This window comes from Physeter macrocephalus, chromosome 14 (assembly GCF_002837175.3).
Source record: "Physeter macrocephalus isolate SW-GA chromosome 14, ASM283717v5, whole genome shotgun sequence".
Lineage (NCBI taxonomy): Eukaryota > Metazoa > Chordata > Mammalia > Artiodactyla > Physeteridae > Physeter > Physeter macrocephalus.
In genome coordinates, this window is record NC_041227.1 from 131780718 (window position 1) to 131808416 (window position 27699).

General features: G+C 47.5%; 1 protein-coding gene across 14 annotated transcripts in view; it reads right to left on the minus strand.

Annotated features, from left to right (window-relative positions):
* Nucleotides 1-27699, minus strand: part of CEP112 (centrosomal protein 112) — a 415833-nt gene that overhangs the window by 29880 nt on the left and 358254 nt on the right. For 13 of the 14 annotated variants that reach the window (XM_055090371.1, XM_055090379.1, XM_028498151.2 and 10 more), the window contains one exon: nt 13308-13397. The exons of the other annotated variant lie outside the window; for it this stretch is intronic. In XM_055090371.1, coding sequence (XP_054946346.1) covers nt 13308-13397 — 90 coding nt within the window. The remainder of the gene's footprint in view (nt 1-13307; nt 13398-27699) is intronic. 14 annotated transcript variants of the gene reach the window in all.

Sequence of the window (27699 nt, forward strand, 5' to 3'; positions counted from 1 at the left end):
CCTGACTTATGATGGACTGACTTATGATTTTGTGATGGTGTGAAAGTGATACACATTCAGTAGAAACCATACTTTGAATTTTGATCTTTTCCTGGGCTAAATGATACAATCTTCTCTCGCGATGCAGGGCAGGGGTTCCCAGTCATGTGATCACGAGGGTAAACAACCAACATCCTTACAACCATTGTGTCCCCAGACAAACCATTCTGAAAAAAATTTCACTTTCAGGACAGTATTCAATAAACTGCATGAGATATTCAACACTATTATAAAATAGGCTTTGTGTTACGTGATTTTTCCCAACTGTAAGCTAACGTAAGTGTTCTGAGCACAGGTAAGGGGGGCTGGGCTAAGCTCTGATGTTGGGTGGGTGAGGTGTATTAAATGAATTTACAACTTACAGTATTGTCAACTTAGGATGGGTTTATCAGGATGTAACCCCATCGTAAGTCAAGGGAGATCTGTAGTGGATTTCCACTTCTAGTAACGGAAGCCTACATAATTCCCTCCCAAGTCTGCTTCAGGGTATTAGGGAACTAAGAAGGCAGGGAAGAATTATGGGGCCAATCCTGGAGATGGGAGAAATCAAGAGAACTTGTAAGTCTGGCATTTGGGGACATTTTAACACAGTGGCCTTTGCCACTTCTAGATTGGTTGGCGAGAGGTTGAGAAGCTGAACAGATCTTTTAACAGCCTCACAAAAGAAGTCAGGGGGACACAAACTGCAGTCCAGGAGTCCCTGGTAAAATCCCATGCTTTTGGGTGGAGCCCAAAGGGCTACACCCTAGGAGTAGGAGTGAATTGGAAACAGACCAGCCCTCTCCAAAACTGAAATCTAGCTTCAAACAATCTCAGTCCCTGAAAATGGATTAAGGTTATTCAAGACGGCAAGTGCCGCTACCTGCTTACCTAGAAGCAAATGTAAATTCTCTCTGGAGACAATTATCATCATCCCAGGTCCCAAATTATTTCTATGAAGTTCTATATAAAATATCTGGCACACAATCCAAAATAGCCAGGCTCACAAGAAAGCAAGACTATATGACCAAAAGCCAAGAGAAACAAATACAATGAAATGAGAACCATGTGAATACCAGATAATGGTTATCAGACCTAGACTTTACAAGAACCAAGATAAATGTTCAACAACATAAGAAAAATAGTTGTGAACTTCAGCATAGAACAGGAAACTAAAAAAAGAACTAAGTAGAAATTCTCTCTCTGGAAAACACGGTAACCAAAATTAAGAATGGGTGTGACAGCAGGTTAGACACAGCTGAGGAGAGACTCAGTGAAACAGAAGTGAGATTAAAAAATATCCAGAATCAATACAAAACATAGGAAATATAGTTAGAAGATCAGATATATGTATATATACGTATAGTCTCAAAAAGAAGAGCGAATTAGGCAGAAGTTAAAATAGGAAATCTGATACTATAACCACTAAAGAAAGTATATCCATAATTACTTGAAAATATTCCAACAAAGAAAACTTCAGCCCAGATAGCTTAATCTACCAAACATTTTAAGGAGGAAATAATTATCAACATTGTACAAACTCTTCCAGAAAATAAAGAGGGAACACTCCATTTTGTTTTATGAGACCATCAAATTTTGATACCAAAATCTAGTAATATCATCACAATAAAAGAAAGTAGTAGGCTAATCTCGTTAATAAGCATAAATGTAAAAATTCTAAACAAAATATTAGTGAACCAAAATCCAGCAAAAGGTAAAAAGGGATAAGTCACTATGATCAAGTGGGGCTTATTCTAGAAATGCAACCTTGATTTAACATTAGAAAATCAGTCTATGAAGATCACTGCATTAGCAGAATAAAGGACAAAATTCATATAATTATCTCAAAAGATGGACAAAAGGCATGTAAGAAACATCCACTTACGATTTTAAAAAGAAAAAAAGACTCTTGGTGAGAAGAGAAAGAAACTTCCTAAATGTGATAGAGGGAATCTATACAAAGGTCAATTGTATTTCTACGTACTGCAACAAACTGTGAGAAAATGAAATTTAAAAAATAATGTCATTTAAAACAGCATCATAATTGTCAAATACACAGGAATAAATCTAACATAAAATGTGCAAGATATTTTTACATAAAATGATAAAAATATAACAAAAAAATTAAAGAATGCTTAAATAAAGCAGAGAGATAGTCTATGTTCATGGACTGGAAGATTTACTAGAAATTGACAAGACCAGTCTAAAATTTATATAGAAATGCAAAAGGCTATGAAGAGCCTATCGTTAAAATGTAAGCTTCACAAGAACAAGGAGTTTTGTTTGGTTGGTTCACCGATGTATATCAGGGCCAGTAAAGGGCATGATCTATTACAGGGGCTCAGTAAATATTCATTGAATTGAATTGAAATGTTGAAAGTATGTATCACTTGGGAGTTTAGAAAAAGAATTCACTCTGAGCTGTCAGTTAGTTACCGTGGCACACACTGATTTACCATCTCATTTACCTTCCTCTGTCTATCAAGTCAAGCAAAACCTCAAAATCTTATGTGCTGAATGAAGCATTTGGGATCATTCAGTCCAGTTTTCCAATTTTCTCCCATTCTTTCTGCAGGGGCATTCATTCACATAAAATCTGAAAGCTGAAGGGCAGAAATATAAGAGAGACAGAGGCTCTGGTTCCGTAGGGGGTGCCCCGGCCTGACACACCACCCTTCAGACCACTGCCATCTTTCTGCTGCTACCCCTGTGAGACCCGGCACAGCGTCCGAGCCTGGCGCCTGTGCCCTCTCTTGCCCACACTGGGCTACCTACGGAGCAGGCAAGAGCCCCCCACGAGTTTGTCAGGGCCCACGGCAGCGGGCTGCGAATTCCCCTCTTGCTTCTTAATCAAAAATGAGACAGAATCTCCTGTCAGGGTCTCCCCACTGCTTCCCCTCATCCCTTCTGAATAAACCTGAGTGTAAATCTCACATACGAAACCAAGAATGGATCTTTAAACAATGCTTTCTTTTATTATAATAATAGAAGCTCCTAGAAGACACCAAGTTTTCCATGTAGGTTCAGTACGCTTAGAGCTGAGTAGGTAGGTACTAGGTTGTCTGATTCACAATCGGCCTTTGATTTCACAAAACTTTAATAATGCCAATGACGCTATATTCTTCACTAGTTCTACATTTTCCATTTGATTCAGTAAATCATTCTTTTCCTTGAAGGTTTTATAATACTCTCTTTCAAATTGGAACTATGTCCTCTAATTCTGTGTAGAAATCCAAAAGGTGATTTACATGGAAAGTATATTCAAATGGCCTTTTAAACTTCTGAATTTTCCTTTGTATTAAAAAAAATCACCTTGCTTTCCTTATTTCTAATTCAAATTGATATACATCTGATGCATCTAAAATGCCTCTGCTCTGTCATTTGTTTGACAATAAACGATTTCAATTGCTTCTACCTCAAAATAGCCCTTCCTCAACAGGAAAAGGAGGTCTTTTCTGGCTGGACTATGGTAGAAAAGGAATCGCACGTTAAGTGGCACGTAGACGATCTGATACTCTTTCCCGAACGTGACAAGCACAGAAAATAGTCATCGGACATCTCTCCGTCTAACCGTGCTGACTCTCCCACCCTCTTTACCATCTCTGTGTTTATCTCTTCTTTTACTTCCTCTTTCCAGCTGTTCACTCAAGTCTATGAATTCAGTGCTTAGTAGCTGCCAGAAAAGTGAGCCCTAAAGACACGGCTCAGGGATACAGTCTCCCTTTTTATCTTCCTGGGAGAGGATATCTGATTACCCAGGTTAATCCCTTTTAATTTTCCTTGTCCTCCAATTTTAAACGGTGGGGTAGGACCCACCTTGGTTTTAAGCTTTTGTTCCTGCTTTTTCTTTAAGGTCCTCCATAATTTGCTGATTTGGAGTAAATCATTTGGATTAAATCATTTTTGGATTTTAAAAATTAATTTTAAAAAAGGCTAAACTTAAAGCCAAAACTACCTCAAAAAAAGGAACAAACCGAAAGACGTGAGAATGCACGAGCACATCACTTCACCCCGGGCAGGCACAGCCCGGCTCTGAACCTGGCAGCCCCAGGTCAGAGGTCAGATCCCAGCACGGCTGGCCCGGCAGCCTCCACCCCTGCTTCATCGTCCGCCCCCCCGCTCCCACCCGTGTTCGCTAACGTGCACGGACCAAGAGCCACGCAGAAAATGTTTTCTGGAAAAACAGCTGCAATGATGCAGTGGGTGCTTTGTTGACACTTGGCTTTGATACGTCAGCAAAGCACAGGATTAAAACCACGTGGCGGGCGCCTCAGGGACCCGCCTGCTCTCTCCTCCGGCGAAGTTCAGAACAAAGGGAATCTCAAGAACGCAACGATGGAACACAGAACCCATTCACCCCACAGGAGCTGCTGCAAGTTATCCATTAAAAATGGCTCTGTGATCATCATGTATAGTTTTTAGCGTTGGTCTTGGGTACAAGTGTTTGACTTGCTTTGCCACTAAAATCTACCAGAATAACTGATTTACAAGGAATGGTTTGATGAGATGTATGCTTCAAGAGTTTTTCAGAAAACAGGGGCAAGTATTCAAACTCTCATTGAGGGCTTCCCTGGTGGCGCAGTGGTTGAGAGTCCGCCTGCCGATGCAGGGGAGCCGGGTTCGCGCCCCGGTCCGGGAAGATCCCACATGCCGCGGAGCGGCTGGGCCCGTGAGCCGTGGCCGCTGGCCCTGCGCGTCCGGAGCCTGTGCTCTGCAACGGGAGAGGCCACAGCGGTGAGAGGTCCGCGTACCGCAAAAACCCCAAAAAACAAAAAAACCTCTCATTGAGAATAAAATGTGGCCAAAATTGAATGTGGTTCTATCCCTCATAACAACTCAAATTTTAGAATGATGCATTCATACCAGCTGTCTGGGAACAAAAGAATTAGTCTGAATTTGTAAATAAATTGTGGTTATAAAAATTACTTGAAACAAGCCAGAATAATAACCACTAAACATGAAAAGTCAGTACAAGTCTTTGAATTATATTTCTGTTGCAATTATTATTATTCCTGTTTTCATAATGTGCTTAGGGATAAAACATAGTTTTGAGCTGTTAGTGCTTTTAAGTAAATTTCACTGCAGATGAGTTAGCCCACAGCAGCTAAGGCTGTGAAGTTTTAAAATCCATTATGGAGGGCTTCCCCGGTGGCGCGGTGGTTGCGAGTCCGCCTGCCGATGCGGGGGGCGCGGGTTCGCGCCCCGGTCCGGGAGGATCCCGCTTGCCGCGGAGCGGCTGGGCCCGTGAGCCGTGGCCGCTGAGCCTGCGCGTCCGGAGCCTGTGCCCCGCAACCGGAGAGGCCACAGCAGTGAGAGGCCCGCGTACCGCGAAAAAGAAAAAAAAAATCCATTATGGAAAATGGAAATTAGAGGCTTGGAAATCTGTAAAAGACGAATTCTTCCTTTTAACAATTGTCATGATTGTTGCTTAACTGATTTTCTGTCTGCATTGCTTCCTCCTCCGTAAGCCTGCCTGTGACTGTAGATTTGTTGGTTACCCTCGATAACGACTGAGGTGTTGTAAAGGTAAGCACTGCTGCCCAATGAAAGCGTTACATGTATCGATGTTCATGTTTCTCCCTGACAGATCACTGCGCTTGGTGGGAGGCCACTACATTCTTTGCGAATACAAGTGATAATGTTGTAACAGTACAGCAGGCGGAGGAGCTGAGATGTTAACATTATCCCAAAGCTACTGATACCAAAGGAACCTGGGAAGGAAGCAGCACAAAGCTAAATTTCTCAGTAGAGAAAATCAAGGGCTCTGTTCGTATTCACCCTGCTTTGGCCTTCTGAGGGCATCCCGTGGAAGAGACCTGCAAGGAAGGTCTGCTCTGTTTCAGGGAAGAATAGAACGCCGGCACTTGTGACCACATGGATGAACCTGGGGCCATTATGCTAAGAGAAATAAACCAGACACAGAAAGAAGAGCTCACTCATCTATGGAATGAAAAGGAAAAAAAGAAAAAAGTTGAATTCATAGAAGCAGAGAAGAATGGTGATTGCCAGGGGCTGGAAGGTGCGGGAAGCTTCTGGTCAAAGGGCGCGAACCTCCAGACGTCAGATAGTTCTGGGGTCTAAATGCACAGCCTGGTGACTATAGTTAAAGATACCGTATTGGGTACCGGAAATTGGCTAAGAGGGGACACTTTTTTTTTTTTCGGCATATTATGCTTTATTATTTCAAGAAAGGTAAAAATGCAACTGAAATGCAAAAAAAAGATTTGTGCAGTGTTTCATGATTCAGTCTTGCTAGGCTGTATGTCTAGAAATTTCTCTGTTTCTTCTAGATTGTCCAATTTTTTGGTTTATAATTGCTCATAATAATATCTTATAATCTTTATTCGTGAGAAAAATTGTAATATCTTCTCTTTCATTTCGTTTTTTTTTCAAAAGGATTACATATCCTTTCAGTATAATTGAGAATCTAAGAGAGGACACTTTAAATGCTCTCACCACACACAAAAGTAACCGTGGGAGGTGATGGATGTGCTATGAGCTTCACTGTGGCAGTCACTTCACAAGGCATGTCAAGTCATCACGCTGTACATTTTAAATACATGCAATTTTATTTATCAGTTGTACCTCAGTAAGACTGGAAAAACGAAGACTGAGGACCCAAAGAGGAAAGGTGGGCCATGTGGCAGAGGGTGCTGGCACCCTGCTCCGTCTTGGTTCTCCCTGGACCACGGACCCTTTGGTGCCCGAGGCCTGGGGAAGAGCTGAGGGCCGCAGATGAGCCAGGAGAAGTCTCGGTAGTCCTACTCACCCCAGACGAAAATGATGGAAAAAAATCTGTAATCTTTATCACAACAAAAGTCTAGACGAGAATATGTGTAGAGAAAGTCCACCTAGACCGCGTGCAGGATGCGCGTTACAAAGCCTCTGCCATCACTGTTCTGGCGTGGCGGCCTTTGAACTCTCCACCCTCAAACTGCCTGCACCATGTGATGCTGCTATAACCCTCCCTCCGTTCCTCCTCCTTTGCTTCCTTTCTTCCACGGGTTCACTGAGTACCACGTGGGCCAGGCGCTGGGCTAAATGCTGAGTGTAAGGAAGAAGAGGACACGGTCCCAGCTCAGGGACCCTCCCTCAAAGAGCGAAGTCTCCCGAGGGAGTCTGATGGGAAAACCTTTAATGGAGCTTCACAGAAAGTATGACCAGAGCACAGAGCAAAGGGGGACAGGGCAAGACTGTCCTGAGGATAAGACTCAGAAGAGCAGAGGCTCCGCAAGCAATTCCGTTCAACAACAAGGGCTGGGGATGCTGTGAAGATGACAGCTGGGTCCTTACCCTCAAGGGGCTTAATGTTTAGTAGGAAACTATCTCTGGTTTTCACGACGTTAAATTCTTCTGGCTCTGCTCTCAGCTTTCTCACCACTCATCCCTTTTCAGTCCTCTCTGGATCTTCCCCTGCTTCCTCTGGTCCCTGGAGCGCGGTCCAGCCCACGGCTCTGCCCACGGCCCTCCTTCCCCCTCTGCACTTCCTGGTCAATATCATCCGTCAAGATAATTCGGAAACGTTCACACTTCTTTCTTAAGTTCTAGATCCAGATGTTCAACGTGGGCTCTTCCTTACATTCTAGATTCAGACTTTCTTTCTGGGGTTCTAGTTCAGATTTTTAGCTACATGTCTCCAAAGAAACGTTCGGCTGCCAGCATCTCAGACTCTGCCTCTAGAAAATGATGCTGTTGTCCACTGGGTATTATTTTTGACATATTCCTTTCTTTTGCTCTCTAAGTCTGCGTTCTATGAATTTTAAGTGAGTCTTCACATCTACCCTTTTCCTCTTCTACTACCTTTGACAATATCCAGTTCAAGCCCTTTTGATTTCTCTTGTGACTAGTGATGTGAATTTAGTGTGATAACGTATGAATTCATCTCTTTTCGTCTCTTTTTCATTTTTTCTTCTGCTGCTGGATTAATCTTTCTAAAGTAAAGACGCAATCATCTAACACTACCCAGTTAAAGAAAAAAATCCTCAGTGGCTGAAAACTGCTTTCTGACCAATGACCGAAGTCCCTGGCATTGTAGCCAAGCTTGTTGGGCGCACAGTACAGGGTAAGGAGTAGACGATAACAAAGATTTGATGCTATCACTATTTTTTTTTTTTTTTTTTTTTTTGCGGTACTCGGGCCTCTCGCTGTCATGGCCTCTCCCTTCGCGGAGCACAGGCTCCGGACGCGCAGGCTCAGCGGCCACGGCTCACGGGCCCAGCCGCTCCGCGGCACGCGGGATCCTCCCGGACCGGGGCGCGAACCCGCGTCCCCTGCATCGGCAGGCGGACTCTCAACCACTGCGCCACCAGGGAAGCCCGCTATCGCTCTTTTTAATGGATGAAACGAAGGTAGCTAACTCCCTGGGTCTTTGCCCCCCCTCACTGACGCCCCCTCTGGCCAGGACGCCCCCAAGCCTGCTCCACCTCCTAACCCCTCGTCCTAGCCCAGTGTCCCCTCTCTGCTGGTGACCAGCTCACGGGGCCTTGTCCTCTGTGAAGAGGTATCACCACACACATCGCACCCGCGTTATGTTCTCTAGTTTCTGAAGTGTTTCACATGCATCTTGTTTTGACGTCCACGTGAACCCCGTGGGAGGTGTTATCACTGACGTTTTAGGAGCCTGATATCTGGAGCAGTTAAGTGACTCGCCCAAGACCACACGACCGGTGGCGGCAGAGGCGGACTTCTACCCGCAGCGCTTCCCTGCTGGGTCCTGCTCACCCCCGAAGCCTCTCCTGTTTCCCCTCCCTGTGTCTCGCTAGGGGTCTCAGGACAACCGCTGTTCCCTCTCCAAACACACGGAATTACCAGATTCACCTCTGCTGAAGCGTCTGCTGCGTCTAGGCCTCAACTGGATATAGAGTGCCTGATGCAAGGCTGTGACTGGAGTATATCTTAAGACACTTTAGGGTGACCTGTGCCTGCACAGCCCAGACCCGAACGCCTGGACACAGGCATTAGATGAGAACTAAACCAGCCGGTGGCTGAAGCACGCTGGCCAGGAAACCCGAGAGGCCCCGGCCGCAGGTGCTGGAGACACTGCCTGCCTGTCAGCAAGCACCGGGCCCTGCCCTGGGCGGCGGACCCCTTCCCGCGGGGTCGGGAAGACGGCGGGCGGTACCAGTGCCGCGTCCTCCCCGCATCTTGTGAGCTGAGCCTCTAAGCCTTTGGAAGAAAAGTAACGTCTTTTAAATGCCATGGGTGCGGTCTACGCTTTACACCCATCTCTGCTCTACTAGACCGTAAACCCCTTGCGGGCTGGAAGGAGAACCCATCCGTGCTTCTCCTCGGTACCTGCCGTGGGCCAGCACAACGCGCCTGTCAAAGGCGTGCAGCGTGCAGTAACTGCATGACGCCGCTGTGAGACGCACGGCGCTGCATTCTGTTTATCAGGTCTCAAAGCACTGCTTCTTCTCGCTAATTTATGTAAAAGAATCTTCTGGGAAACTGAGCCATCCATATAATCAAAGCTATTCATACGTTCGAAACGGAAAAACCCCAGTTCAAAGCAGGGGTTTTGTTACACGTATATTAGTATTTATATTATGTATTATATTAGGTTCAAGTCTGACAGCGTTTAGCGCCTTTTTCCTGCTAACTATATGCTCGCTTTGCACAGTGTTTACTTGCACAGAGCGTCAGGTAAAATTTTAGACTGTTTCTTTTCTTCCCTCTCTTTTCTATAATTTATCAGACCGAATTATTTTGGCAAGGGCTAGCGAATCACCTAGTCTCCCTGTGAATAATGAAACGTTGTTTGTTCCCAAATAGGAGACTTATTTTTACCCACAACCTGGACCCGAGTGACACACGCCACAGCTGCATTTCACACTGTGGTCAATACAATGGACAATCAGATCCCGGGGTGGCCGGTCTGCTTCCCCGGCCCCGCCCCGGTTCTGCCATTGCCATGGCAGGGAAGTCGTGGCCTTTTCCAATGACTCAGTTTCCTTACATAACAAGGAAGTCTGATCAGAGCTCTGATCTCCCCTCCTTTGCTGCAACTACGGGCTTCTTGCTCGGATCTTATCGGGAATTAGAAATTATTAACTCCTGGTATGGAGAAAAGGAACGATGGCTTTTAATTACTTTCCTATTTATGGATTACAGGAAAGATATGTTTCTATAAGGATGACTTAAAAGGAAGTTGGTCTTTTCTAATTTTACTGGTGTTATCTAGACGCTTCACAAGGGGCAAATTAACCCTGTGTGACCACGGATGAGCCAGCCTTCCCTGGGCACCCTGGTGGCAGGCCTGCCGAGGGTGTGGAGTTAGAGGAGAGGGCTGATGCCACTGCGGCAAGTGGTGGGCAGCTAGGGTACCACCCATCAAGACCTGATGGGAAGCAGCTCTTTGTGTTTAATTAAAAACACAACTTTTAGGATGCCTCATTCCTTTTTTTGTTTTCAGAAAATCAAAACACAGGAATTTTTCTGAAATGAAAAACAGAGACAGTTTCAACTTTTTTTTTTTTTTTTAAGCAAGCAAGTTAAAAAAAGAAGCCCAGGAAATTGTCCTTTGTAATTCTGCCAGTTTCAATTTTGATTCTTTATGCAACTAGTATCAGGATAATAATATTTGGTTGAAACGAAAGAGAAGTTCCAAGAAGCTGTCCTGCACACATTTTGGTGGTTTGATTGGCTGATGTCAGGCTAGCTACTGTTATTTTGCAATTGCTTTGACAGACGTAAAAGAGAAAATAACAATTTCAACATTTAAAAAACCCTCAGTAAGCATATATATAATCAGACCTCAAAAACTGTACAGGACGGTACTTCTATCCTTCTAATTATTTTTGACTACCTCTATTAGCGTCACAAACGGAAAGGTCAGATTTAGATAAAAGTTAAATCAAATTAAATATAGATGAATAGTATTTATGAAGTGCCCACGATTTGTTCTTCAGCTTTACTGAAACAATTGGCATTTTTGCTTAGCTACACCCTAGGATCTCGTGGAAAGAACCCAACATTTCACGGTCGCAAAGATTATGAAATATTCAGCTTTACCCATGGGTATTTCCTGACATTTCTTTGGTGAACTGGAGGCTAATGGAAGATATCAGGAATTAGTGTAAGAAATAGTCTAGAAAGCTATTGTCACTACAAAGATGAAAGCAACTTTGATGATCAAAAAGAAGTCAATAAAATAAGACTGAAGTGGTTCCTGAACCCTTCCCTATTGTTCATTTGGGATTTCTGAATTTCCCTACTCTCAATATATTATGGAATTTTCTGTGTGAAGTTCTGCCATGAATTAGAGTGATGTCAACAAAGTTTTACCTTAAGTCATATTTTATCACAAACTGGAGAAGGCCCAGTCCTCCAGGGAGACCTGTTTCCTGCTTTGAAGAAGCTTGTCTTCTTTTAGTTCCAGGCACCCCAGCCAGCTGGGGGGTTGCAGGGAGGCTCAGCTGACCTCAGTGACACTTGAGCCTGTGCTGGCCCCACCTGAAGGCCACACAGCCACCCAGGGAGGTATTTTCACCTGTGGCCAAACCGGCTCTGCTTCCGTCTGCTTTGCTCTTTGCTGCTCTCCGCCCACAGAGAGTTAATGGCGTTGCCCGCCGTACCAGGTGTCTGGGGTGGTATTTTTTTCCCTGCCGTCCTTAATAAACTCACTTTCCCTATCGCTGCTAGGCAGCTTTTTCAACTAGAAATGCTGTAACTTAAAAACTGTCATGAAAGGAGCAAAGATTTGGAATTCAGCTAAACCAGGGCGTGAATCCACCTGTACTGTTTACCAGCTGTGTGGTCTTGGATGTGTCACTTAACCTCTCTGGGTTTTAGTGTGCCAACTGGGAAATGGGAGGGTAATACTGGCCTTACATGGTTATTATCAGGATAAATGAACTAACATGTGTAACGTTTCTTGTACAGTGTCTCTCATCTTGTGGGCCTTCAATAAATATAGTTATTATTAGTTTTTCATCCTAGAATTTCCTATTTTGTGATCCTATCATGGACTGTCCGACACAGACCCCATACAAGACATATCGTATATAGACATGATATATACATACATGACACAAACATGACATGTATATGATGCAGGGCACACATTAGACAGTAGGAAGGAATTATAGGAGGTCAAGTCCATTCAGTAAGTATTATTACTTGGCATCTCTATTAGACGCTTACACCTGCCATTTTGTGCAATCCCTGCCTTGGGGGTCTTGTTTGTAAACAACTCCAGAGATGACAAAAGTTCCTCTATTCGCCTTACTTCAGGGCTTACTCTTCTGACAAGGTCAAAATGACCTAACCCAATATTCCTGTACTGAACTGACTACGGGACAACCAAAGTATACGCGTCCGCCAACACCCACGGCGGGTTCTGTCCATAAAGATTTGTGGCACTTAGAAGAATTTTAGCAATGCTGTACACAATAGCTGAGGACGGTGCGTTTACGGAAGGTTTCATTAAGACTCATGGAGTTTATTAATACACTGTTGACTTTTCAGTTTAAATTTAGTTAAATTTACTTTAAATGTAAAAGAACTGGATGAAAATGATCCTGTGGTTTGAAAATAAAATAGGTCATTAGCTATTGTCAAAGCCAGATTATTCTGGTTATACTAGATTTGTTTCATTAACACACTGGAAAGAAGGAGGAGAAAACTAAAATTCAAAAGAAAACGTGATCTATGTCTCTAAGCGCAACGATGTCCCGGTGTTCTGATATGACGGCGCAGCAGACATCGTTGGCTGCATCCCCGACACATTTCCCCTCTCCCTTGTCCGGGCTGTCCTTCCTCTTATGACTCCATCACCGGCAGGCAGACCCTAAGTGGTCCAGCCTAGTTTGGCCCCCTCCGTCCTCCCGCCAGGGATTGCACGTGGGACCTGCTCTGGCCAATGAGATGAGAAGAGAGCTGCGTATGGGGGTGCTTCTGGGAAAGGTCTCCTGACTTTTCGGAAGGGCACCCCGGAAACGTAAGTCCCTTTTTGCCTCTGGATACTGCTAGATCTGCGCGGGATGCCTGGAGCCGCTGTGAGCACCGTGGAGCTGGCTTTGGGATGGACCCTACACAGGACGTAGAGCCGCGGGAGCGAGAGAGAGGCGGAGCCAGCGACCCAGGGCTCCCTGCCCAGAGCCCGCCCTACCTACAGGCTTCGGGCGACAGAGGTTAACAGGTTGCGAGGCAACAGATCCCTTTGTTGCTTCCGCGCAGCAAGGGGCCGAGGATTCTGTTACTCGCGGCCAAAGCACCCGGTGGAAACGGGACACACGTGAGCTCCGGGGCCTGGAGAAAGTGAACGAGCAAACCAGCCGAGCGGGCAGTACCTGCTCCTGTGATTCCAGTTCCTTGTGCTGCAGTTTTTTCTCCAAACATCGTGCTTGATTCGAGCGCTTTTCTAGCTCGTCTTGTAGAGCCTGAAACGGTATAAGATAAATACAAAAACATTAAAAATTAGCAGCCTTGGAAAAAAGTTTTACCACCTGAACTGGTATCAGAAAGGCCTCAGATCTCTGGTCTATTACTGCTGCTCCAAAACCAGCCTTTCAGCATCAGGCCCAGATGTTTTCTACTTTAGGAATAACAAGCATCAAAAACTCCAAACTCACACACCAGACACATTAGCAGGTGTCAATTCATCTTATAAAATCATCTCCTATTCCCAGCATAGACACACGAGCACGCAATAAAGTGTAGAACTATTGCTAATTAAAGTAGCTCTATCAGGACACCTGCGAGGTACACCTACACTCTGAAAAGTGTCCTGATAGCTAGGAGTCGTAACACTGGGCCGACATGACATTTTTCAAAATTATACTCTGGTAATTTGAGTATGTTATGGTAACCTTAAAGGCATTTTTTTATTAAGCCATTGAGGATGGCATGGAATTTGAGGAAACTGTAAGAAATAGGCAGAGATGAACACTTTCAGCTGCCAAGCAGCTGTTGGAAATCAAATTCAGGTTCATCTGGGGGCAGCTGGGAACGGAAAGATCAGTAAATATCATTGTATCAATTACTATTTTAAGTAAAGAGGCGAACTAGGAAAGAAACAGGATCCATTCAAACAGTCTGATGTAATTATAGATATAGCACATGGGAAATGACGGCAAACAGGACACACTCTCAAAGAGTGACTGCAAAGACGCTAAACGAATTCTCAAAATAAAATTCATTCAATCAAGACTCCTGAGTTTCTGCTCTAGGTGAAGGACTGTGATAGGTGTTGCAAATAAAGCAGTGAAAGAAAACAGACAAAACAAACTCCCTGCCCTCACGGAGCTTCTGCTGTACTGGGGCAGACAATAAGCGAACAGTGAGTATAATATACGTTCAGCGGTAAGTGCGGAGGGAAAATAATGCAGGGAAGGGGGCTATTCTGGAGCGTGGTGAGGAGGGGTGTTGCAATTTCAAACACATGGCCCAAGACAACCTAACTGAGCCAAAGCCTGAAGGAGGAGAGCAAGCAGGTCCCAGAGACACGTGCAGGAAGAAGCTTCCAGGCAGGGACCCCTGCACATAATGGGGCTCAAGTCACGTCAGGTCCCGTGAAGCCTCAGAGGGCAGTTGAGGACGTCGGGCTTTACCCGAGTAGACGGGGCTCCTGGGGGGCTGCGGGCAGGGTTGCCTTGGTTGCCGCGAAGGACACATTGAAGAGGGACACGGGCAGAGGCAGAGAGGCAGGGTCGAGGCCGTGAAAACAGACTGGGAAAGGGTGGTGGAGAACCGGACCAGCCGGGGGTGAGGCAGTGGCAGATTCCCAATCTATCTGAAGATAAGAGAGCGCAGCCCCAGGGGAAGGATGCAGAGCATGAAAAGTAAAAAAAGCGAAGAGGACTCCGGGATTGCGGCTTGAGCAGGTAGAAGACTGCAGCTGGGGAGGTTCGGGAGGGACAGGCTTAGGGGGAGAAGGTCTGGAGCTCAGCCTGGGGTATGTCGAGCGTGGGCTGCCTGTTCCACATCCAAGCCGAGATGCTGGGTAGCAGCCGGGGGGAAGAGTCCGGAGTTCGGGCACGATGTCTCAGTTTGTACCCACTAAAAATTCTCTCAATGCAATTCCAGTCTTTTCTCCACGTAGACAGAGACCGTGGTTCTTAACCTTTTTCTGGTGTTCTAGCTCCACTGGAGCACCTGGCAAATGCTGTGTGGTCACTCCCCACGTGGAAAACAGTGCTTATTATTTTGCCTGTGATTTCAGGGAGTCCAGTTGCCTGAAGCCTGTCCATGGATGGACCCCAGGCTAAGAACCTCTATTTAAAAGAGTATAATCGTTTGAGAATGAGGGCAAAGGCTTTAGGGGCTTTTTGATATTATACCTGATTATAAAGTCCATAATTCAACCAAATCTGACAATGAGCTTAAAACCCTATTTTTGTTTAAAATTCTGTTATTGTGGTCCGTTTCCAAAGGATGAATGCAGTTGTTCCTATGCTTTTTGACCAAGTGGCACTTTTTTTCCTTTTGACAATCTTGTAACACTAAGTAGCATCCTATCGGCTTCTCTTATGGCATAACCTGGGAGAGGAATGAACACGGTTTGGGAAGAATGCTTGGACGTGTTTTTCTGCCCCCACCCTTTTCCGCTCTCCATCCTCACACCGCGGCCAGAGCGATCTTAAACCGAAATCTCGCGTCAGTGCCCCGCTGGGATGCTTAGGCACCACCGCCGCACCCCTGAGACGCAGCTCAGACTCCCCGGCAAGCGTGGGATTCAGGGACCTTCGTCTCCCGGCTCTGGCCACGCTGATGTCGTTGCTACGATCAAGAACAACAGGGGCTGCCATCAACTGGGCGGACTTTATTTTTAACCCTCTTCGCAATCTTGCGCAGCAGGTAGGCTTTCATCCACATGAGGAAGGACGGAATTGAGGCTCAAGGAGGTTAAAGAGCTTGCTCGGGTCCGTGTGGCCAGAAATAAGGCAGCAGGCGGGAACTTCAACACACTGACCGGGTTCAGCACGTGTGCTCCTCCACGCTGCCTTTCTCCCTCTGCACCTGTTTCCTTTGCCTTGACGCTGTCCCATCGCTCTGCTTGCTGGTGTAACCTCGCTGACCTATCCTGAGAGCAAAGCATGGACGCCTCTGGGCTTTTATCCACCCAGAGTTGAAGGGACTCAGTGTCCGTGTCCGCGTGAGACTGGGGCACCTGAAGCTCAGGGCTCTCACCTCCGCACGTCTGCCTGCCTGGCGCCTGGTGCACGCTGGACACTGAGTCCATGTCTGGGAAGGAACGAGCACACAGCTGAACTACTTCCCCGAGGAAATTTCCTTCAGTCATCAGGGCTTCCAACAGTCCTTAATGGGGCACGTTAAACTAAAGGGTATTAAGTTTCTCAAGATACAGAAGACACAAATATATCTTCCAAAGGTCTCTATCTGTACACGCATGTTATATATGTATATACCTATGACATTATTATTGGCAATGTAGTGTTGTCTGGTTTCTGCCACAATAGAAAACAACACTCTCTTGTTTCTTTGTTTTAGTTTTTAGTTTTATTTCACAGAAAAGAATGCAGGGGACATGAATCTCCTTTTTCTTTTAAACAGAAATGTGCCCTCCCTCCGCCTGGCCGGCATCCTTCCCTTCACCAGCAGAGCCCTGGGAGCGGCCCCACTTGGGGGTCCCCGTCCTCCCCCAGCCTCTCAGCCCCCATCATCCTGCCCCCCAGGGGTGACAAGGGGGTGGGACCAGGGGCTGTCAGAGAAGTGGAGGCAGAGTCATCCTTGACAAGTTGAGGTTAAGGCGCTGGTGGGGTCTCCGAGGGGACCCGTCACGCTGGGAGGGGGGTCTCGACAGTGGAGAGGGGCTTGGGCCGAGGTGCAGATGGGGACGCGTCCTTGGGGGAGCCAGTAAGAGGAGGAGAGAAAAGAAGAGGTAAAAAACCTGACCCTTGACCCTCGCGGGACGCCCACACTGAGAGGAGGCGGCGCGCGGGGAGGCGAGAGGCCCCGTGAGGGCGCACAGGTGCGGGAGGGCGACTGAGGGGGTCAGTACGGTGAGGGTCTGGCAGGGAGCAGGGTTAGGCCTGACCCCTTCTCCACCCTTCACACGGCGAAGTCCTACTAATAGTCCTATTAATCCACCACACTTTACCAATACGATCGAAACAGAAGTGGAGTTACATTTGCTTTTCACAAAGGTACCACTTTTCAAATTTGCTCAGAGTTTAAAGATGTAAACCAGAGAAAGCAGTGTGTCTAGAAATTGGTTTTATTATCTATTAAAAATCAGTTGGAACTAATATATATTGTATGTCAATTATACTTCAATAAAAGAAAGAATACATCTTTAGAAAGAAAAAAATATAGGTGACTAATGAGAACCTGCTGTATAGCACAGGGAACTCTACTCCGTGCTCTGCGGTGACCTGAATGAGAGGGAAATCTAAATAAGAGAGGATATATGTATACGTATAACTGATTCACTGCGCCGTACAGCAGAAACTAACACGACATTGTAAAGGAACTATACTCCAATAAAAACAAGCAAAAATACTCAAAAAAAAATCAGTTTAAAAAAATGGAGAGTAACCAAGTAATATCCCACTTTCCAAAAAGTTAAACTGTATCAGACTAAAGGAAAAGGACAGCTGTTCCTGGTCTCATATTCTAAAAAGTTATTAGGTCATGAGATGTTCATCCTCAGTTCGCCAGAGGCCTATGTGAACACGGCCACAGCTACTGAGAGAACACAAGAAGGACCCTTCTTTTAAGTTGTGGCTTCTTTATTCAAAAACCTTCCAACCTGACGTTTGACGCACCCACAAAACACAACTTTTACTTTATTCCTGAGAAAAGCCCAAGATCATTAAAGAAAGGAATGTCCAACACCGGGTCAAAAATCTAAAACAAAATCCAACTTGAACAGCTACGCTGTTTATTCTGCAAAAGTAGCCCCGCCTCAGCTCTGCTGTGTGAACTTGCGCCACTGCTGAAAGACAGTTCTTTTCTCCCAGTTAAACCTGTGCCTCTAAAGCCATGCGAGCGGGCTTGCTGCGGGCGGCCCCCCTCAGCTGGCTCTCAGAGCACTTCGTGGGGACTGTGGACAAAGAATGACATTTTCCAGAAGAAAATCGTACATGACATAAGCAGCTCTACAAGAACGACGAGGGCAGGCCACCCTCTTTAAAAGGGAGCCGGTTACAGGATAATTTGATCTGTTTATTTAAAATGTGAAAGTAGTGAGAGCGCGTTAAAGTGTAAAAGATTTGACAGTTTCATGGACTCTCCAGGGTGAGGAGAAGCCAGGGTAGCTAATGTGCCCTGAGGGGCACCTGCGATGGTCCCAGAGCTCTGCTGTTCGTCGGAGAAAGAGTATTATGGTCAACGCTATCTCCATAAAACTTATAAACATGGTTCGAGGCCAGCTGCTCAACTTGTAAAGCCACGCAGAAGTGGCTTTAGTAAGACTTCTGTGGTCTTACTAAAAACCAAAGTATCGGGGTTTCCCCGGTGGCGCAGTGGTTAAGAATCCGCCTGCCAATGCAGGGGACGCAGGTTCGAGCCCTGGTCCAGGAAGATCCCACAAGCCGTGGAGCAACTAAGCCCGTGAGCCACAACTACTGAGCCTGCTCTCTAGAGCCCGTGAGCCACAACTACTGAGCCCGCGTGCTGCAACTACTGAAACCTGTGCACCACAACTACTGAGCCTGCGCTCTAGAGCCCGCGAGCCACAACTACTGAGTCCATGTGCCTAGAGTCTGTGCCCCACAAGAGGAGCCACCGCAATGGGAAGCCCGCGCACCGCAACGAAGAGTAGCCCCTGCTCGCCGCAACTAGAGAAAGCCCGCGTGCAGCAACAAAGACCCAAGGCAGCCAAAAACAAAAAACAAAAAAACCCACCAAAGTATCTCTCAGGTCTGAGTCAATTAAACAAACATGAAATGATGGCAGATACACGCCTTTTAATAATGGACACATGAAATGCAAGTTCGTTTGAATTATAAGTGGTTAAAAAGTTATTTAATAAAGGAAAACTTCATTGGAAAGGAGAAATACTGGGCTGTAATGATACAAAAGATATAGTCAGAGTGTTCCTAGTGTACAAGGCATGACAGAGGCTTTCAGACTTAGGATTTATCACAAGTTTTTCTAGAGATTGCTGACCTTGTCTTTGGCCAAACTCTCAGCCAGGTCCTCCCCTCATCTGAGGGTGGGACCGGGGGGTGGGCGTCCATCTGGCTGGCCGAGCACACAAACTTGTCTCATAACCCGGGACACCTGCACCGCAGGCTCTCACCAGACAGCATGATCTCAAACTCCCCACTTTCCCATCTTTACCAAAAGCCTCAGTTGTGAGAAATGTGGAAAAATCCACTTGCAGATCGAAACGGAATCAGTAGTATAGAAGTCACCTTTCTCCTGAATCACCCGTTCTACAGAACTGTGCCCTCCACTTTTTAGGAGTTTTCAAACCGGTTCTCACTGACTTGAGATTTGGTGTGTCTTCCGTGCATCCTGCCTCATCCTGTGTTGCCAGGTCGTGGCTCACGCTTGTGTCTGGCTTTGTCACAAGTCACCACGAGGTCGACGGTACATCTTCCGGGCCAGCCGTACGTTGAGGGCTGAAGCGTAAACGGCTCCTTCCCTGAGTTCTGGCCCATAGCACATGTTCTCCCGGAGGTGGGACCTTGAATGGTACAGTGTTCTTTTATTTAAAGGGACTGGCTTGAAGCAGATGTAAGCAAAAAAGATTGCGGATGAAGTTTTGCCCTATATAAATATAAAATATATAATATAAAATATATATATAAAAAATATATATATATATATATATAAATATAATATAAAACTGGGGTTCTCAAAGTCGTTGATTTTGCGTTAAGTGTGTGGTCAGGAATCAAGGAAGCCGGTGAGCCTCTGCTGGTGAGACACAGAAGGGGACTCACCAGCAGCAACTCCGTGTAGCCAAGGAGATGAGCAAGGAAGGAAAGCAGAGTGTCTGCATGAAAGACACTGCCAAGAAGAAGTCAGCCCCGCAAACTGTTAAAAACTGGTGAAGCCGGGCGGCGGGTAGATGGGGATTCTGCATATCATTCTCCCTCCTTTGGCGTATGTTTGACAGTTTCCATAATAAAGAAAAAAAGAATTTTTAAAGCTTTTTCTACTTAAAAAACATGAAGTCACCATATCCTTCCTTTCATGAGGTTTGAATTTAGTGTTTTACTTCAGAAAAAACAGATGATTCATTCGTCCTTCAGTGAATAGGCGGGATGTGTAAGGATTTCCCCGTGTATATTTTGGAAGCAGGGAGTGGGGTGTTTATTTTGACCTAAGGAGAAGATAACAGGAAAGGGAAGGCTTACTTATATTTTTATTGAGATACAATTTACTTATGGTAAAACTCTAAAATTTCTTTAAAAAATGGTGATGGTCTGTTTTCCATTTAAAACGTGTAATATGATTTAAAAGTTTGTGTCATAAAATATCTGTTCAGATAATAAAATCTTGCTATAAACCATCTTCCACTGATTGGTTTATCCATCAAACAGAAATGACACCTGACCTGTGACTACAGTGAAGAGACACAAATTATAAAAGGGAAGCAAGGAGAACTCTCCCTTAAACCTTAACTGCCTTTTTAACAATGCCCAAGATTACAAATGGTGCTGACAATATTTCTGATCAGTAGGTTTTCTTTGACAGGTAAATTGACACAGAAACAGCAAATGTTTTTCTTTCTACTACTGCTAACCGAAAGGTAAGGGAAAATTAAATGAAACAATAAAATCTCATTACTTTTGGGTCAGCTCTATGGACTTACTTTTTTTTAAAAAAGTCACATCTTAAACAATTGGGATCCAGCAAAAAGCCCAAGCCCTGTGCCCCGGATGAGGAGATACAAATCTGGGGTTAGGGGAGATGACACAAGAGCAGAGAGTGACGTTTTGACTGGGTGGCCTTGCTGGCTGTTTACACAGGCCCCTGTGGCTCCTTTTTTTAATTTTATTTTATTTTTAAGTAGGCTAAACCTACTAACAAAAGCAACAAGTCTTCTTCAGCTGAAATGCCAGTCAAGATTTCTTTTAAAGTGATTTCTTCAGACCTACCCAGAATGAATAACAAACCGTAAAAAAGTTTTATTAGTGATTCTGTAGAACCGAGAACAGGTTTGTACTCTAGATGTAAAGTTACTGAACTAGAACCACGGTTACTGCCGAGGCCACTAACATATTCAAAACACAATAGTATAATTTTTTTCCTTTAAGGCTTCCATTCAGGCTTTTAATTTTTTCACACTCCATGCAAGTACCTTTTTTTCTTTTTTTAACCCTCGTAAGTCAGCCTCTTGTGGTACTGGTATGAAGAAAAGGGGTTTTAATACATATGATACTCTTCACGTGAGGCAAAATTCCTCTCCGGTGAAAACTTTTTAGTTGTTGCAACAAACCGTAGGAATGAGAAATTGCACTTTGATATGAGCTATTGTTATAGTATTTATTAGGCTACTGATTCAACAGAAAAGGCAAAAGTATTGCAGCCAATATAAAAAAACAAGAGTAGCACTTTCACCAAAGAATACGAAAGTTTTCACTTTCCCTCTCTTTTCTTCTCTCTCTCTCACCTACTTTCAGGCCTTTAATATTTCCTAAAAACCTTCCTTTAAAAGTCTTAAAACTGCACTTTTTAAAAAGTTAGTGTTTCCCAGTCTTCACAGAGGTTCCAGGAAAAAAAATCATGTTATTCCAAAACTTGGGTGATCTAAGGAAGCTGGAAGCTCCTGACACACCTCGTTAGTGTTCCCTAGTCACACAGAGACCGTCCTGACGTCACCCACGTCTCCTCTGGGAGTGGCCAGTGCATCTGTACTCCGGAAATTCAAAGCACGTTTGCCCTACTGCGTTCCTCCAGACAGCTTGACTGGAGAACACATTCTTATCTCGGGTGGTAGGAATCTAGGGTCAAGTTCAAGAAGCCCGGCTACGATGTTTCAGGATCTCAGAGGAATTTCCTAATTCAGCCTGTGTGAGAACCACTTGCACTGCAGTCAGTCTCTGCAGAACAGAGACCACCCCTCCTCTGCGTGAGCCCAGGGAATGGGGAGTACCCATAAGTCATCTGTTTAAATTTTCACTTACTTACACGGTTAATCGCTCAAACGTGCAAGCCCTCGAGCCTGCAGCATCATTCCAACCCCGGCCAACAAACGTGAATTTCTACCCTGTTACACCTGAAGTCACATTTCTCACGAAGTCAGTCTGTCCCCTGCATGGTAACGTATTTATGCATTGTGAATTCATCTGACTTTCCCCCCGCATCTTAGACTATGAGCTTCACAAGGGTAACACTCCTGCCCATATTTTTAAATTTGTTTATTTTTGGCTGTGTTGGGCCTTCGTTTCTGTGCGAGGGCTTTCTCTAGTTGTGGCGAGCGGGGGCCACTCTTCACCGCGGTGCGCGGGCCTCTCACTGTCGCGGCCTCTCTTGTTGCGGAGCACAGGCTCCGGACGCGCAGGCTCAGCAGTTGTGGCTCACGAAGTCAGTCTGTCCCCTGCATGGTAACGTATTTACGCATTGTGAATTCATCTGACTTTCCCCCCGCATCTTAGACTATGAGCTTCACAAGGGTAACACCCCTGGCCATATTTTTAAATTTGTTTATTTTTGGCTGTGTTGGGTCTTCGTTTCTGTGCGAGGGCTTTCTCTAGTTGTGGCGAGCGGGGGCCACTCTTCACCGCGGTGCGCGGGCCTCTCACTGTCGCGGCCTCTCTTGTTGCGGAGCACAGGCTCCGGACGCGCAGGCTCAGCAGTTGTGGCTCACGGGCCCAGTCGCTCCGCGGCATGTGGGATCTTCCCGGACCGGGGCTCGAACCCGCGTCCCCTGCATCGGCAGGGGGACTCCCAACCACCGCGCCACCAGGGAAGCCCCGTGCCCATATTTTTAAAGTAATCTCTGGGGCTTCCAGAGATTACGGTAATAGCGGTTACTGGTGACATGAACCAGTTATATAAAGAACAAGCTGCTTTTCATTGAAAACAGTTGGGGTGTTCCTGCTAAAATTTCTCCAGATTTCATCCCCCCCCCTCAAATTACATAACTACCTTTCCTTACTGCGTCCCTAGATAAAAATGTCTGAGGTTTACCCCGTCTGCCCCCTCAACTGTCCAAAGGGGTGTCCCTTCTTGTTTCCTCAAGAGAGTGCATCCATCAGTGCCCTCATTTCTCTTTTCAAATTCTAAGGGGTTGGTCACAACTAGCGGACATTTAGTCCTGTCCAAAACGGCCATCGAGACATTGGTCCAGGCCGGAAGGTCCTTGGTGTTTGCTCCTATCAAAACGTCCACTGGATTCAAACAGCCCATTACATTTCTTTATACTTTGGTTTATAGAATAAATGTATTAAAGATACTATCATGTTTTATCGGTCCAATAATTGTGCTGTGGCTGCAACTGCCAACGATAACCCCTCCTGCCTCGGTGGCCGGGCACAGCGGTAGGTAGACGGGCTGGGGTCCAACTCTTACAGAATCGTGGGGTTCGTATTAAGTATGTGCACCAAGAGGAGACCTAAAGTTAGAGAAACGCGCAGAGGACGGCAAGTCGGGGCTGGGATCTCGCGGCACGTGGTGTGTTGATACGTCACCGGGCATCTGGTCGTCCAGTAAGGGTGGAGTTTGAAGGGAGGAGCCTGGCCCAGCCTCCATGTAACACGGGCAGTGACAGAGCACCGGCTCTGGAGGAGCGAGGACGGGCGTGCTCTCCTAACACACGGCGGTCGCGTGTGACAGCCACCGTGAGGGGACACCAGGCATCTAATTAACCCTCCCACCACTGCCCCATTGCCAGGGGTTAATGGGAGATGTTCTCTTGAATCAGCGTCCTGTAGATGTACCATCCTGGTGGACCACAAGAAGCATCTGCTGCTCTTTGGAGGGGTTTCAGTGGGTGTGACCCCCATACGTACCTGCCCCTCAGCATGGGCCACCGTGCCCTCAGCTGATGCCCGTCTACTGGCTGACCCAGCCCAGCCAAACGGCGTGTGGAATCCCTCAGACGTTAGTAAGTTTCCCCTACCAGTAAACCAGCGATCACTGGTCAGATGGCCACAAAAGAGAAAAAATAGCCCTTCTTCTGTTGCTTGGCAATATAACACCTTTATCTGAAAGTTCTCAGTGGAATATGGCGGCAACAGTATACTCACAAAAAGAAAAGCCAGCGCTACATGATGCTGGTTTTTGTTACCATTTCCCCTCTTTTAACAGGAAGAGGAGTAAAGGGCACTGACACCACAAAGAGAGGGGGTTCTGCAGCGCCTGATGGATGACTAGTCGGGATCTGGATAACGTGACAATCATCCAGACGGGACCAGAAAGCATCGGCACAAGGTCGATGCCGAAGGAGAGATGAGGAAACCCGACAGGTTAAAACGACATGCAGAGAAGAATCAAACGCAAAGCCATGGAAGAACTCTCTCTGTGATATTCGTGATGAAGGAGTCCTGATAACGCTGCCAGAAAGAACTCATTGAAGAGGCAAGTCAACCCAATTTCATTGCATGGAATTGAAATTCCAGATGAGTATAAAGAGCCCAGATGCAGAAGACCATTTCCTGGGCGCGATTCAGGTGCTCAAGACAATGAAAGAATTCTTATTTGCACGGCTTGTGACACTATTCGCTATTTAGGTGCCAGGCACCCTATTCAGTGACAGCACGTCCAAGCGGCACCGACACAGGTCACGCAGGTACGGACTGTGCGAGCTGCTACGTGACGCTGCGCTGTGCCTCTGATGCACCCTTTAACCGTGAACAGGCAAAAGTACACTTACGAATACATACATGAGAACACACTTGCACGCGCGCAGGGAAGAAGTCTCAGCATTAACCCCTCACTGTGCAGACGGGTTTCAAGATTGCAACTATGACTGCAGTTCAACTACTCAACCCAACGCAGTTGTAAGAGGACGCCTGTTTCACTTTTCACAATCACTGTGGCGAAAAATACCTCCTTTGGGTCTAACATGGGGGTGTATGACAACGGAAAGCAACACCTGCACACCTGTGAGCGTGCACGCGCGCCTTTGGAAGATGAAAACGACACTTTGGAGTACGCTGTGGAGAAGACGGAAGAATAATCAGATGACCGAATAGATCGTGTGGGGGTGCATGTCCGTGGAAGGACTGGCGGGGGCAGAAGACCAGACGCCCCAAGAGCGCGGCACAGACCTGGAACGTTCACGCATCAGCACTAAACGGTGATCACAGCACAGACAGCCCAGCAGAAGCTGGCACAGCACATTTCAGAAGCTGGTGGTAGCGCGTCACCCTTCCACGTGGACATTTACTGAAGCGCCAACAGACAAATGGCACAGCCGCGAACAAGTGGTCACGCAGGTTCCTGGTGGTCACACGCAAGTACAGCTCCAACTTCACAACAACACTGACAGGATCAAATTCATACAACCGAAACCGTACACAGATATTATCTAACACGTCAATGCCACAGGTCGGGTCCGTACGTACTTGAGAGTAACTGCTCATCGGCTTACGACTGAGCCTGCCGACTTCAGGATGAGGAAGAACAAGAATAAATGTGAAATCCCAAACTCACCGTGAATGACCATAAAAATAACGCCAATAAAATTTTAGCTAGGTGAAACGCTTGTTTTTATCTAGTGACTCGGGGACCCACTGGCCCTTCCGGACAGGATCACGTGCCCCGCGAGGCCCGGTCACACTGCCGGCCCCTCCCTTTCTGCTGAGCCTCTCTCGGCGTCTTGACTTTCCCCGCTGCCCGCCGGAAACTGGTCCCCTCGCGCGTGCTGTTCGCGAGCGCGGACGCCAGCCCTGGGGACAGCCTCCTCCCGGCCCCTTTAATCCCGATGGTCTTTTGTCCCACGACGGCCACGTTTCTCACGCGTTTTGCTCCACGACCCCCACTCTCCCCCATCAGCTACCATTTTCCTCGCCTAGAGCCTGACTTGGCTCTCCACACCCCATCAAGCTTGCTCTCTGCAAGGTCAGCAGTGAGGCTTTCCTGGCCAGCGCAATGGCCCTCCTCGCGTCTCTACGTGCCTTGACCTCTCTGCTGCCCTGGCCGCTGCGAGAACCTCTCCTTCCAGAGAGCGTCTCCTCTGACACCACGAAACCCTGGGGATCTTCGTCTCTCTTCCAGCTTTTTGCTCCTCCTCCTGTTCTCCCCTTCAAATAGCGGATCTCTCCCAAACCAGGTTCTCATCGCTCCATTCTTCTCTCTCAACAGTCTTCTTTAGACAATCCACTTCATGCATTAATAGAAGTATGTCTATAATCTGAACGTACACCAGGCCCTGTGGCAAACGTTACCCTGGAGAAGCACTGGCTCCTATATGTATATGACAGACTTATAAAGGAAGAGTGACATCACGTGAACAGCGCTAAAGGGAAGTCTTGGCGGGCAGGAGGAAGGCAGCACGCGGGGAGGAGGCCCGCGGGGAGGTGAGGTGTGACTGCGCAGGAGCGGGGAGGGGTCCGCCCAGATTCGCCACAGAGGACAAGGCGTGGCCACACGGACGGCAGGCTGCTGGCGGCACACGGAGCCTGGCATGCGGACGCGGGGCCTGGAACCAACTAGCAGAGGCAGCCTGGGCTCCCGTGACGGGCCTCGGGGGCCGAGGGGACTATGGACTCTATCCTGCAGGAAAGGGAACCACCAAAGGGCCCAGGGTGGCCAGCCGGACAGGTCGGGAAGAACATCCAGGTGACAGCGTGGCAAGTGGTGGCAACGAGGCCCCCTGGAAGTGCTTTCAGAGCCCCGGCCAGAGCCACGTGCGAATCCACGGGACCAGCCGGGGAAAGAGCGTGTCTCCGCTCTGCCGGTCGGCGTGGTAGAAAACCGTGCTCGAAGCCTCACCACCGTCTGTGCCAAGGCTGGGCACACGGGGACTTTGCCCAGGGTTAGGCATACAGAGTGAGGCAGAACGGCAAGTTTCAGGTCAGCGAGAGACGCTGCGGAAACCCTAAAAAAACAGAAAGAAACTTAAAAAGCACAATTTTACAGACTGTCTAGCATAAAATGTGCAGAGCCGGGAGAGCATCAGGAGGCCACCTGGGTCCCACGGGGGGCGCGGGGCCGGCTAGGATAAGAGCTGCGGAGAAGGGATGGGCCTGGGGCGCGGGGCTGGGAGAAGAGCCAGAGACAGACCCTCGGGGCTCGGTCAGGGCGCGCCGGCGCGGCTGTGAGAGAGGAGGTTAAAGCAGGACCCCAGCGTCGGGGGCGAGCGGCCGCCACCCGCCCAGGCGGGGAACGCGGCAGACAAAAAATACACGGACGAGAAGAGAGAGAGAAATCAGTTCCTCGGCGACACACGTTCAGTAGCAACAAGGCGGCAGGGGCTGGAGTGTGAGAACGCGGGGCCGAGGAGACAGCGCTCGGGGGCGGGGCGCGCCCGCGCGGACCCCTGCCCGGCAACAGCGGGTCTGCTGGGGCCTTCCTGCCGCGCTCCCCCAGCTCAGCCGCGCTCCCACCGCCTCACCAGTCCTCCCTGCCCCTGCTTCGCACCCGCGCGCACGGCTGTCGGCAGCGCCACGCCAAACCCCCCAAGCTCAGGACGCAGCTCGGGCCACCCCAGCGGCTTGCCCGGCTGTCCTCTGGTGGGCGACGCAGCCGCCTCCCCGCGCCCCGGCTTCGCGCGCACGGCCCGCGGCGAGTCCTCGCCTCGCGCCCGCCACCCGCCGGGGGCCCAGCCCCGCCCCGCCCCGCCCCGGGCCTGGGCGCTTCTCGCCGCCTCGCCTGCAA